The 13,725-nt window shown below is 42.2% G+C and overlaps 1 protein-coding gene across 4 annotated transcripts in view; it reads right to left on the reverse strand.

Moving 5' to 3' along the window:
• Positions 1 to 482: 482 nt before the first annotated feature.
• LOC102284917 (sperm flagellar protein 2) overlaps positions 483 to 13,725 on the reverse strand; it is a 207,936-nt gene continuing 194,693 nt past the window's right edge. For 2 of the 4 annotated variants that reach the window (XM_070357654.1, XM_070357652.1), the window contains 3 exons: positions 8,525 to 8,764; positions 8,208 to 8,330; positions 483 to 1,127 (listed from right to left, as the gene is read on the reverse strand). In XM_070357654.1, coding sequence (XP_070213755.1) covers positions 1,038 to 1,127; positions 8,208 to 8,330; positions 8,525 to 8,764 — 453 coding nt within the window. In that variant the 3' untranslated portion in view covers positions 483 to 1,037. The other 2 variants (XM_070357653.1, XM_070357655.1) reach the window with 2 other exon arrangements.

Here is a 13,725-nt window from a genome sequence, read left to right on the forward strand (position 1 = left end):
GGTCGCACAGAGTCAGACATGACTGAAGTGACTTAGCAGCAGCAGCAGAGGTTGTCACACCGAGTGAAGTAAGTCAGACAGAGAAGGAGAAATAATGTATGACGTCTGTTATATGTGGAATCTAAAAGAAATGATACAAATGAACTTATTTACAAAACAGAAACGGGCTTGCAGACTTAGAGAACAGACTTATGGTTGCCAGAGGGGAAGGGATAGTTAGGGAGTTTAGGATGGACATGTACACACTGCTATGCTTAATGGATAACCAACATGGTCCTTCTGTATGGCACAGGGAACACTGCTCGATGTGGCAGCCTGGATAGGAGGGGACTTTGGGGGAGAATAGATACATGTGTGTGTGTGTGGCTGAGTCCCTTTGCTGTCCACCTGAAACTGTCACAACATTGTTAATGGCTATATATTAATAAAATAAAAAGCTAAAAAATACAACAAAACAAAATCACTTTCTTGAGATAAGTATCACTGAATTAGATTCACTCATTTACACAAGTAAAGACTATCATTGTACATCAATCTCTACAAGACACATATTCTATTAATTAAGGACTATGCATAGACAACAGGATCGTGACTATACCAGCAGCTGAGACAACAGCCTTTTCTTTGACTGGTGAGACACACCTTGGGATTTTACGGAGCAAGAACTATTAATACAAACTGTATGAAGCCATGCTGCCCTGATTTGAGCTTTGGGAGAATTTTTAATGTATCTGCCTAATGCAGATACTTCTCACAGGGACACATCATGACATAAGTGCTTGTTTACTTTTGAAAATACTGTTTTGGTGTCTTCTGTTTTCAGAATCACTTCAGAATGCATTCCTTCTTACTTTGGATTTTGGCTCAGAAATTTAAGGTTTATTACAGAATATTCTTTGAATTAAGGAAGGAGGACTCCCTTTACAGTGTCCCTCATAGGCTGGTAGGGGCCATTTCTTCACTTACAATGACAATGTATACAACAAACACCATGTTTACATGGGTTGTTTGGAAGATTCATTGCCACTCCTGTGCCTTCATTTCTTTTCCTCTGTAAGTCTTGAAGGAGACCTCTCTTCATCACTTCCTTGTACATGCTCACTCCTTTGGAGAATTATCTTAACATCCTAAGAGAAGAGATTTAAAGAGAAGTTACAACTCTTAATAAATGAATTAGAAGTAATGATTATTAATAATATGGGCTTCAATATGTGGCAGGATTAAACAGTGAGTTTTTATTTTTTCCTTTGAGAAAATTGTTCTCTAGTGTGAATCCTGCCTTGCAACTTATTAATTTTGCCAATGGAAAGATATCAAAGATCTTAGAGACTTCATTTCCCCATCTAGTAAGATCTAATAATAGAGATGTCTTATTAGATTAATTAGATAACATTTGTAAAAGCAATTACACAGTTCTTGTTTAGTTGCTAAGTCATGTGTGACTCCTTTGTGACCCCCTGGACTGTAGCCCACCAGGCTCTTCTGTCCATGAAATTCTCCAGGCAAAAATACTGGAGTGGGTTGCCATTTCCTTCTCCGGCAATTACACAGAGTTTGGCACAAAACGGGCAAGGCAAAACATTATTTCCCTATTAACCAATAAAAAACAATATTCATCTTCTATTAAAGGAAAATTCTAATGCTAAATTAATCATGTTTACAGATTTGTAGACTTTTAGAACAGCAGATTATTTTGAGGCAGGGAATTATCCCTTCGTTTTTTTTTTTTTTTTAATATTAGGGATAGAATGATCTGTTTTTTGTCCACTTAAAATATCCAACTATGCTACATTTTAAATCACAGATGTTTATAAAATAAATTTAAGATATTATCACAATGTATTAATAGAAGGGGTTCAGTTCAGTTCAGTCGCTCAGTCGTGTCTGACTCTTTGCGACCCCATGAATCGCAGCACGCCAGGCATCCCTGTCCGTCACCAACTCCCGGAGTTCACTCAAACTCATGTCCATCGAGTCGATGATGCCACCCAGCCATCTCATCTTCTGTCGTCCCCTTCTCCTCCTGCCCCCAATCCCTCCCAGCATCAGGGTCTTTTCCAGTGAGTCAACTCTTCGCATGAGGTGGCCAAAGTACTGGAGTTTCAGCTTTAGCATCAGTCTTTCCAAAGAACACCCAGGACTGATGGACTGGTTGGATCTCCTTGCAGTCCAAGGGACTCTCAAGAGTCTTCTCCAACACCACAGTTCAAAAGCATCAATTCTTCGGCGCTCAGCTTTCTTCACAGTCCAATTCTCACATCCATACATGACCACTGGAAAAACCATAGCCTTGACTAGACGGACCTTTGTTGGCAAAGTAATGTCTCTGTTTTTCAATATGCTATCTAGGTTGGTCATAACTTTCCTTCCAAGGAGTAAGTGTCTTTTAATTTCATGGCTGCAGTCATCATCTGTAGTGATTTTGGAGCCTAGAAAAATAAAGTCTGACACTGTTTCCACTGTTTCCCCATCTATTTCCCATGAAGTGATGGGACCAGATGCCATGATCTTAGTTTTCTGAATAGAATGGGTACTAGCTAGCATAAGGCGAAAATGTAAAATTACATTTATTCAGTTTCCAGGTTTTTTTTTTTTAGGGAACTATTCAAGAATATAAGTTTCTTTACTTCAGAGCTGAGTTCCAAAAGTTTCTATTTGATTGTAGTCATTTTACTCATGAAAACATGAATTAGTTCGGCATCTGAACAGAGCCCTGCTGAGTGACACCCACATGGCTGTATCAGTCACTGCCAGGAAACATAGTGAATCATTTTCTTGAAGGAGCTTGTTCTTTAAAAATATAGATCTCCCACAGCTGAAGGGCAATCTTGGGCAAGTTAAGTGAAAAAGACCAGCTGCTTGCCATTGACCTTTCTCGTCCTACCCTCCACAGTACTTACTGACAGGTCTTCTTTGCAGAGAATATTATTTGTAACAGCTATTGCTGACTAGTGACTATTTACTTGGGGATTAAGGAATGAGTTGACCTGTGATTATTTGACACTCCATAGCATGGGGGAAAATTATAAGCTCTAGATATTTCAATCAGTCTTGGCTAGATTTATGGCTGAAATCAAGGGCCATAATTTTAAGTAACAGTGGAGAAAAGGCTGAGAGAGTCTAGAAATGTTTGGCATGGGTGCCTCGAAAATGCAAAGCGCTGAAGCAGCCATTGTATTTTGTTATAAACATAATAGAGGCGGTTGGAGTGTATCTTAAAGTCAGATACCTTGAAGACTGTGTCCCCTCCGGGTACATTTATATTTATAGGTCCTTTGCCCTCATGTACTCAGGTCCTGACTCATTTGTTTCTAAGAAATTCTCCTGTGACATTCTTACTTTAACACTGAAAGATTTATTTTTATCTCCTAGTGAATGGAACCCTTGATATTAAGGCTATCTGCTGGATGTACAGGTTTTGTTAAAAGAGACTCACATTTTATGCAGCATATGTGTGCATCACTAGAAACTACCTTTGGTGAGTTGGTGCAGAAAATCCAATGTCCACTTACACGCGTAAATCTACTTATTGGAGGAAATTAACTTTCTTCACTAACCACCCAGTGACGGTGTCCTCAATGATCTTATTATATTTAAGCAAAGCATTTTCTTAAGAATTTAGGAACCTTCCTTGAAAATAACCTCTCTATATAAAAATCTATGAAAGAAGAAGTTAAATAAATGAGCTTGAGTTGAATAACTATAAAATCCAAAACAAAACATGGATCTTCTGAGTTGTATTTGACCACATGTGGATTCCTGGGACTTTGGTTTGGACCCCCTGTCATCATGACACTCTGCAGTGAAAGTCTCCTTTCTTTCCAGAGAGCAGACACCGAACTTGGCAGATGAAATGCCGGCTTTTAGTTCACCTGTGAATATTTTGCATGGGTCAGAATTACTTCTTATGCACTGCAACCACCAAGAGGCCGGCAGTAATAATAATAGTAATAAACATTACTCTGTAGTGTTAGTCACTCAGTTGTGTCTGATTCTTTGCCATCCCATGGGCTATAGCCTGCCAGGCTCCTCTGTCCATGGAATTCTCCAGGCAAGAATACTGGAGTGATCCAGGGGATCTTCCTGACCCAGGAATCAAACCAGGTCTCCTGCATTGCAGGCAGATTCTTTACCATCTGAGCCACCAGGGAAGCCCCTACTATGTAGTGAGGGCTTTCTGTCTACCAAGTACGGAGCTGAGCACTTTGTATGGCTTAAGTCATTTACTCTGTACAAGGACCTTGAGAGGCATATTTGAGAATTAACCGTATTTTACAGAGAAACCAAGGCACCACGGGGTCACTTGCCCAAGGTCACACAGTAGCTATGAACCCAATCAACATGGCTCCTGAGTCTGCTCTCCTAACCACAAAGCCAGGCCACCTCTCCACAGGAGCAAAAAATAACACGTATCAAAATAATTACCCAAACTGGTCTTTTTCATATGTATTTTAAAATGTTTGCTAGTTCCAAACACGAATCTTGTAAACACAGGGCTGTTGGGTGACAACCTTTACTTCCCACTGTTTATAACAGCAAACAACATTTTAACCCGAAAAACCACACTCTAGTTTTTGCTCTACTTATCTTGAAAGATCTTCAAACAACATCACTGTGGTTAAAGTTCATTTTAAAAATGTGATCTATTTACTTGCACATGGATATCTGGAGCAAAAAAATTGATGACAGGATGAGAGTGTTAGTAACTAAGTCTTCAGAGATTTTTTTTCTTTTCCTTTCTTCCTTTTCTTTATTTGCTTAGTAAAAATGAGAATAGAGCATCTTACTGGAAAGGGAACCTCTTTCCTTTTCAAGCATCACATTTAGGTTTTTCAGGTCAAAGGCTCAATTCTCGTCGGAACGGTGCCCCGACTAGATTCTAGCAGGTGGTTCAATGTCCTCTCTTCAGATTCCAGGGTGGAGTGATGACAGGGAGGAGAGATGAAGGACCAGGACGGGGGAGGGTTGAAGAAGCTGACTTTGCAGAAGCGCCCTGGCAATGAAGGAATGAACCACTGGACAGCTAGACAGACTGACAAGCTCTCTTTCTACTATTAGGGTGTCAGGTGACATTCATACTCTGAAGCTGGAGGTCAGAACAAGCTCCAGCTGTGGGGTGAGGGTGGGGGGAGGGAGGGCAGGTGCTCTCAACCCAAGGGGTCTGTGCACCAAGCAGGATTTGGGGAACGTGAAGAGATCTTTTTGGTCATCAGTGCATCAAGGTGCTCCCGGAATATAGTGAGCAGCAATTCAGAATGTCAGACGTTCTGCCATGCCAGAGTCGGTCCTGTGCTATTCAAAATGCCAGGAGTATTTCAGCTGGGGTGCACGCTGATAAAACTCCTTGCTAAATAAGAGAAATGCACAAAGTAATAAGAACCCTGCTGACTCCAGCTTTCCCTGAGGATCAGAATCCATCTTCAGGGGATTGATCTTCGAAGGCAGTCAGTCATCTATTGCCAGAGTTTTTTCTTCAGGAACGTGCCAGATAGAATCGTCTCTGCAAAAGTCAGTAATAGTTAGACATTCTGGCCAGAGTAAAAATGTTCCCCAAATCATCCTGACTTTGCAGGGAGTTCTTCTCCCATAATAGGAGGAAGTGATGGTGGAATCATTTTAGGGTCCTAGTTGTTGTTGGTAAGATAAGGTAAACCCTACTGCACATTATTCTAAGGAGCTGAAAATTATTTTGCTGGTTTAAAATGGGGTTTTTTTTTCCCTGAAATGTGGAACAGAATGTGTAGGATGAAATGCAGTCTAAAGAGATGGGCTTCTGGAACCCACCTCACATAGAATGGTGGTTGCTCAGATGACAGAAAAGGCAGGGATATCCCTCAATTGGCGGACTGCCCCCCATCCTGCCTGTGACAACCATGCACCCACTCACCCACCTCTCTCCACCTCTTTGTCTAGTTCTGATGTGTGCTGTTCCCACTAAATCCAGGGTGACACTGATTTATCCCATTCTCATCCTAAGTGGGGAAGAAAGCTGGTCTTTATGAGTGAAAGTAGGAGTGTAAGATGCTAAAAAGGAACCTGTGACATATGGGTTTCATTGTGAAGAGTAGACGTTTGTGGGATGTATGAGACAATTACTTGGAATATTGCCAACCACATATCCAAGTATTTTGGGCCTGTTTAAATAAAGAGACCCAAATAATTTTACAAAGAGGATGGTTAATTGTAAAGATATAATGATGTGATATTGTTAAGAGGGCTTCCCTGGTGGCTCAGTGGTAAAGAAACCATCTGCCAATGCAGGAGACACGCGGGTTCGATCCCTGGGTTGGGCAGATCCTCTGGGGAACCCACTCCAGTACTCATGTCTGGGAAATCCCACGGACAGAGGAGCCTGGTGGGCTACAGTCCATGGGGTCACAAAAGAGTAGGGCATGACTGAGCAACTAAGCAACAACAACAACGATGGTTAGAGATAAGGAAACATTTCAGTTCAGTTCAGTTGCTCAGTCGTGTCCAACTCTTTGCGACTCCATGGACTCCAGTACACCAGGCTTCCCTGTCCATCACCAACTCCTGGAGCTTGCTCAAACTCATGTCCATCAAGTCGGTGATGACATCCAACAATCTCATCCCCTGTCATCCTCTTCCTGCCTTCAATCTTTCCCAGCATGAGGATCTTTTCTGATGAGTCAGCTCTTCACATCAGGTGGCCAAAGTATTAGAGAATTCAGCTTTAGCATCAGTCCTTCCAATGAATATTCAGGACTGATTTCCTTTAGGACTGACTGGTTTGATCTCCTTGCAGTCCAAGGGACTCTCAAGAGTCTTCTCCAATACCACAGTTCAAAAGCATCAATTCTTCAGTGCTCAGCTTTAGATCACTTGCATCTTATCAAAGTGAAAGTGCTTTTATCAAAAACTCAGCTAACTCTCTGTAGTCCAATAAACCATTAGCAGAAGCCAAATAGGGAGACTGCATGCTATTAAGTGTGTGAGGCTTCTGAGAAGGTTGTAGCAACCTGCCACATTCTGAAAGGTGGTCACCCCCAGCCTTCCGTAGCCCTTGCTGTTGGGGACCCGGCACTTGCCAGGTAGATGCACATTCAGCATGTGTGGTTGATGTGCGAGGTGATGGTGTGAGCTCTGAGGCCCAGCTCTTCCTCTCTTCCTTCCTTTATTCTGCTGTCTTGGTCCAGCCTCTCTGGGTTTGGTCCTCAATGTTCCTACCCTGAACAGTTTCTCTGATGGAACCCTTATCCCTTCTTTCAGAAACATGGTCACTGGATGAGTTACAGCAACAATGTGTACTGTGATGAGAGTTTGGTGAATAAATCAGCGCTTGGCTGGGGATCAGGGTCTCCTTTGTTCTCTTGCGCAGGGGGATTCTATTCCCCATGCTCTTCAATCATAGGCCAGGGTCATTCGATGGCTGGAATAATGCAGAACATGAATATAGCCACCCATCCAGCTTTTACTGCCATTTACCTCCAGCCTTCTGTGGTAGACTCAAGGCCTCAGAGTCCTGGTGGAGCAGCTCTATGGTATTATCCCTAATATTGGTAGGCCTATTGGTGGTACTAATCATATTACGCATATACTGGTAGTGCTAACTATCATGGTACCCGTGTACTGATAGTCACTTCTACTCTGCCTGAACTCACTGCCTTGCGGTATTGAGGGCTGGCCTTTTTGGCCTGATGCTGTTACCAGCTTAGCTTCCCGAGACCCTGGTCTAGCCTAGTCCAGCTTCTTCCCTCCTTCTCTTCCTCCACGCTTGTTTTATCCCACCAAGCCCTGAACCTGAATTCAACCACGTTAAGACAATCAAGAAAAACAGTAATGATGAACCTATTTACAGGGAAGAAATGGAGACGCAGACATAGAGAATGGACTTGCGGACACAGTGGGGGAAGGAGAGGGTGGGAGAAATTGAGAAAGTGGCATTGACATATGCATGTGTAGATATGTGTATCATGCGTAGAGTAGATAGCCAGTGGGAAGCTATTATATAACAGACAGCCCAGCCTGGTGCTGTCTGATGACTTAGAGGGGTGGGATGCTAGGGGGGAGGGAGGCTCACAAGGGAAGGGATATACATATATATATATATATGCATATATATTTATATATTATATATATATAACAATGCAACATTTATAAAGCAATTATCCTCCAATAAAAATAAAATAAAATTATAATGACAATTTTAAAAAAAGACTGTATTAGGATCTTTGGGTAATACTCACAGGGATCTTATAATCTGGATAACTTGAAATCAGGTCTTGAATAAAAGGATGCTTCAGAAGAACAGCAACTTCAATTGGCTCTAAGTTCTTGGAACCTAGGTCCTGAAACACTTTTATGAAGTTCTTAAAAAGAAAAAAAAATAAGTTAATTAAATCTATGATCCTGATGATGCTAAAAATGATTTTATTTACTAAAGGAATCATCATGATTTCTACACGTTGAGACATTTCAGGAGAAATTCTATGACCATACACTCAAAATTGATGGAAATTTTCGTGGGTATAGGTTGTCTCTTTAATGAAAGAATCCAACCAACCTCTAAATAAATGTTCTCTAACTTTTGGTGGCTGGCAAATCTGTTAGCGTCCAGTACTTCATTTCCTCCTCGGAACACTTGGAGTAATGTTTGCATGGAAATCATTTCCGTATTTGCATTTTCAGGGATTTCTTCTTCCTTTTCCTCCCCATCCTCTTGTAATTCCCTTTCCTCACTCATAAAGTTGTCCTCAAGTTCAGGATATTCCTCAATGGGACTCATATCAGTAAAGGAAGAGGTCTGTGGAATTAAATAAAGAGAAGATGAAGTCTTTCCAGTAATAGAGATATTTAGAAAACACCAATTTCGTCCTGAACTTTTCATGCCTCGAGATGGTAATGCCTACTGGCATGCTGCAGTCCGTGGGGTTGCAGAGAGCTGAACACGACTTAGCTACTGAGCAACAACCACAGACTAGCTAAACAAAGTCTAAAGATAGAATTTGCTAGACAATAAGACAAGTCTTTCTTCCTTCTCCAACTCAGAAACAACAGCAAGAAGCAGCAAAAGTGGTTACCAACTGGGAAGGGTGGGGGAGGGTAAATTAGGAGTTTGTAATTAACATATACACATGAATATATCTATAAAATGGATAACCAATGTCCTACTGTATACTCAATACTTTGTAATAACCTATGAGGGAAATGAATCTGAAAAAATATATATATGTATAACTGAATCACTTTGCTGTATGCCTGAAATTAACACAGCATTGTAGATCAATTATACTTCAATAAAAAATAATAAAGTAAAAAGAATAAAAAGAAAAGAAGTAGAATATGCCGGCTGCACTGGAAATCATGTAAAAGTTCTAGACCAATTCTGCTGGTACTTGACAGAGGCCTTAGTGTGGGGTGAGTTTTATTTACTTTCATACATGCTTTTGCTTATCACTCTTTCAGATATACAGTGTGCACTTGTACTAAGTCCCCTCAGTCATGTTCCATTCTTGGTGACCCTATGGACTGCAGCCCACCAGGCTCCCCTGTCCATGGGCTTCTCCAGGCAAGAATACTGGGGTGAGCTGCCATTTCCTTCTCTAGGCGATCTCCATCCAGGGATAGAACCTGCATCTCTCCTGCAGGCAGGTTCTTTACCACTAATGCCACCTGGGAAGCCCCAGATACATTGTATTACTCAATAAAAGAACACTGAAATGAATTGTGTGACTTCTGTCAAACTTTTACACATGAATCTAGATTTTGGACAGGATTTGCTTTGGAAACTGCAGTCTAGAGGTTGTGGTGGGTTAATTTCTCAAGTTTGATAAATTCTGAGAAACTTTGGGGCCTTTGTTTGGATACTGGATGTTAAATTCAATGAGGCATTCAGAAAGTAAAATAGAAAACAGATTGAATACAGACAGATTGGGATTCATATTGCTGCTCTTTGAAACTTGGCCAAGAGCCATGAATTTAGATGCTGGCATTCTGAGCATGGGAAAGAGTAAATTGTTTCTGATATCAGAGAAGGCAATGGCACCCCACTCCAGTACTCTTGCTTGGAAAATCCCATGGACGGAGGAGCCTGTTAGGCTGCAGTCCGTGGGGTCGCCAAGAGTGGGACACGACTGAGTGACTTCACTTTCACTTTTCACTTTCACGCATTGGAGAAGGAAATGGAAACCCACTCCAGTGTTCTTGCCTGGAGAATCCCAGGGACGGGGGAGCCTGGTGGGCTGCCGTCTATGGGGTCGCACAGAGTCGGACACGACTGAAGTGACTTAGCATAGCATAGCATAGTTTCTTATGTATCAAAAGCCTGAAAAATATTGCCTACCTTTTGACCCAGTAATTACTGATCTAGGAACTGATTCTAAAGAAATATTCATGTGCACCAAGAATTTTGTATACGGATGTTCATTCTGTGTTACTTAACAGCAAAAATAGAAAACCTATGATTCCAACAACAGGGAATGATGATAGTATCGGTCTGTGATGGAATGCTGTGCTGCTGTGAGCATTTTAGCTTAGAATGATAGTGAAAATGACAGTGAGAAAACACTCATGGGATAAGTGCAAAAGGGAACAAAATACAAAAAATAAACACACCAGGGTCCTCATTTCCTTATATATCTAATACTTATTAATGAAAATGAAGAGAAACGGATAAAGAACTGACAGCAGTTACTACCTCTGATTAGTCAAACAGGTGACTACTTTTTACTTTATTTTGTACTTTTCAAGTTCTCTACAGTAGATTTGTATTTATAATATTTATTGTAATAAATGTGTGTGTGTGTTTCTAATGATGAGGTAATAGATATTCAATGATTTGCCATGAAAAAATGAGTGTTTTCAGAATGTTGACTGGCCCGATATCATAGAACACCTGAGGGCTGGTTCTCCTTTATTCTGAGGAAGGAAAAATGCTAATTTAGGCTTAAAATTAGAAGAGGGTGCCATTGCCTGTACATACTCAATTCAGTAGAAGCATTAAGTGCATAGATCATACAAGTTCTTTCCAAACAGCCACTGAAGCCCCATGTGTAAAAAGACTATACCAGGGCACAGAATTAAGCCTCTGGTCATTGTAAGCCCCTCTGAAGGATGTGTAGGGGTGGAGGGTGGTGCAATGGATATAGGTTGCATTTGGCCTAGTTCTGTGTGGTCACCTTGCTTTAGTTGAGTTTCTGCATCCTTTGCTAAATTAGAAATTTAATCTAATCTTGAAGTTCTTGGAACTGAACATATCTTTCTATCTACTCTTCCTTGTTTATCTGTCTACCTATCCAATTAGCTTCTTCTCCATTTTAAGCAACTGCAATATTGATTTACTTGGCAGAAATGTGAAACTGACTTTTTTGTCTCTACCTAGGAAGCTTGGGCGAAGTAGGCAATGGCACCCCACTCCAGCACTCTTGCCTGGAAAATCCCATGGACAGAGGAGCCTGGTGAGCTGCAGTCCATGGGGTCGCTAGGAGTCGGACACAACTGAGCAACTTCACTTTCACTTTTCACTTTCACTTTTCACTTTCATGCATTGGAGTAAGAAATGGCAACCCACTCCAGTATTCTTGCCTGGAGAATCCCAGGGACAGGGAGCCTGGTGGGCTGCCGTCTATGGGGTCACACAGAGTTGGACACAACTGAAGTGACTTAGCAGCGGCAGCAGCAGCAGGAAGCTTGGGAATCATCACACTGGCTTCCCGTCAATAATCCCCTGGAGAGACAAAACATTGAGTGTGGTGAAAAGAACAGTGTTGAGACATAGAATGTCTTGTTGATAGTATGAAGAATGAATGAATTTCTATTCAGACAGAAACTGTAGGTGAGCACATGATGAACTGGGATGGATGAGCAGGCGATACCAAAATTAAAAAGCAAGAACCTGGTCTCTCTTCATCATTTCTGGAACTAGAGAGGGCCCAAAGTCTCAAACCCTTGATATTGTCATCATGGGATAAATGGATTTTTTAAAATTTTAGCCAAAAAATAATAAATTAAACATCTGAATGAAGAATGTCATTCAAATGGCATTATGTCATTAGGTCTTATTAGGTCAGAGGATATTTTATAAGCATTTGCTAGTTTTGCTCTTTAAGGGGTTGGACAGAATAGATTTAGTGATTTGGTGGGAAGGGAGGGAGTGAAGGGAGGCCAAGATCAGAACCCAAGGAGCCAGCTCAGTCTCCTGGCGGGGCTGCAGGGTGTGCACGGGAGGAGGCGCTCTCCAACAGACTGCGATTGTGGATATGGATGGGTGAACAAAACCAGACATGCCGGTTTGGAGAAAAGCCAGGGCTTCTGAATGAGCAATTATTAGAGGCATCAAAACTCTGTGTGAGTCACATTATTGTCTAAGCAGCAGGCAGACTGTGGGGCTGGCAAGCACTTTGTCACACTCTCAGAGGCAGCCCTTGAGGACTCCCAGCAACATGTCCTTGGAATGGTGCCTGAGTGTGCATTTCTACCATTCAATCTGTTTAGTTCCCCACATCTCAGAGGCAGAACAGAAGGTCAGTCCTCCAGACTAATGTCAACAAAGCATCAAAGAACAGAATGGGAGGATCATTTAAGTTATTTGAACCCCAAGGCCTCAACCCACCTGTCAAGATGCTTTAATAAGACTCTCAAAACATGGGCAGTTCAAGCTTCTAATTTACTAAATTACAATATCATAACCCCAAATCCCACAGGCCAGGATGAACAAACATCAACTTCTTTGATGTTTCACATTGACTAGTGCCTGCTCATGAGTGCTTGGCTCTCGAGCTTCTTTTAAACTACCCAAAGAAGCTGTGGATTTAAACAGGAGGTCTGTGCCACACTGAATAAACCAGTGTGTAAGGAAGAATACAGTGAGGAAGAATGAAACATCGGGGAGATTTCCAGTTGTTTATTTGGAAAGCAAAAATCGAGATCTGATTAAATGTCTTGGGAGTAAACACAGACCTGTTAACCTGTTAGAGGCATTGTTTCTGAGCAGGCTCATTTTAACTTCCTGGGATCAGGTTGCCCAGGAAACCAGAACACAGTTGGAAAGGGCACAGAGAGGCAGCAGGATAATTGGAGGCAGGATGGTGAGAGCTAGGAGGAGGCAAGAATCGGGGAGGCGGTGGCTCCTGTACACCAAAAGCTCCTATGCTTCACTCCCAGCCAGGAGCAGGCTTGTGTGTGTGGCATGTGACAGACCTGCCCGCACCCTGGTTTCTTCGCTGCTGTGCAGTGGTTGTGGGAGAATTCTCGCACAGTGTCCTTGGACTTTAAAAGAGTTCTTAAGAGAAGTAACCCAGGGAGCTGCTTCCTGGGCGAGCACTAGCTCCGGGGTCAAGGCCAGAAGGGATGCAGACTCTTACGGTGCTGGTGCTAGCTGGCCTGGGTGCTACCCATTCAGACAGCTGTCTGTTGCTATGGCAACCGTTCTAGCACAGGCTGCCTTTTCCTGGTTTTTCTGGTGACTCAGTGTAGCCTCTGGGAGAAGGAAATGGCAACCCACTCCAGTATTCTTGCCTGGAGAATCCCAGAGACAGAGGAGCCTGGTGGGCTGCCGTCTATGGGGTCGCACAGAGTCGGACACGACTGACGCGACTTAGCAGCAGCAGTACAGCCTCCGAATCTGCTATTACTTCTGCCACTTGAATGTCTGCTCTCCTCTTCTGCCTCAGAGACGGGAGTCCACCCCTTCCTTCTCTCTTCCTCTCTTTCTTCCCTTTTACCAACACTCATGGAGAACTTGTTATGTGCATTGCTGAGCACTTG

This window comes from Bos mutus, chromosome 20 (assembly GCF_027580195.1).
Source record: "Bos mutus isolate GX-2022 chromosome 20, NWIPB_WYAK_1.1, whole genome shotgun sequence".
In the NCBI taxonomy this organism is placed as follows: Eukaryota; Metazoa; Chordata; class Mammalia; order Artiodactyla; family Bovidae; genus Bos; species Bos mutus.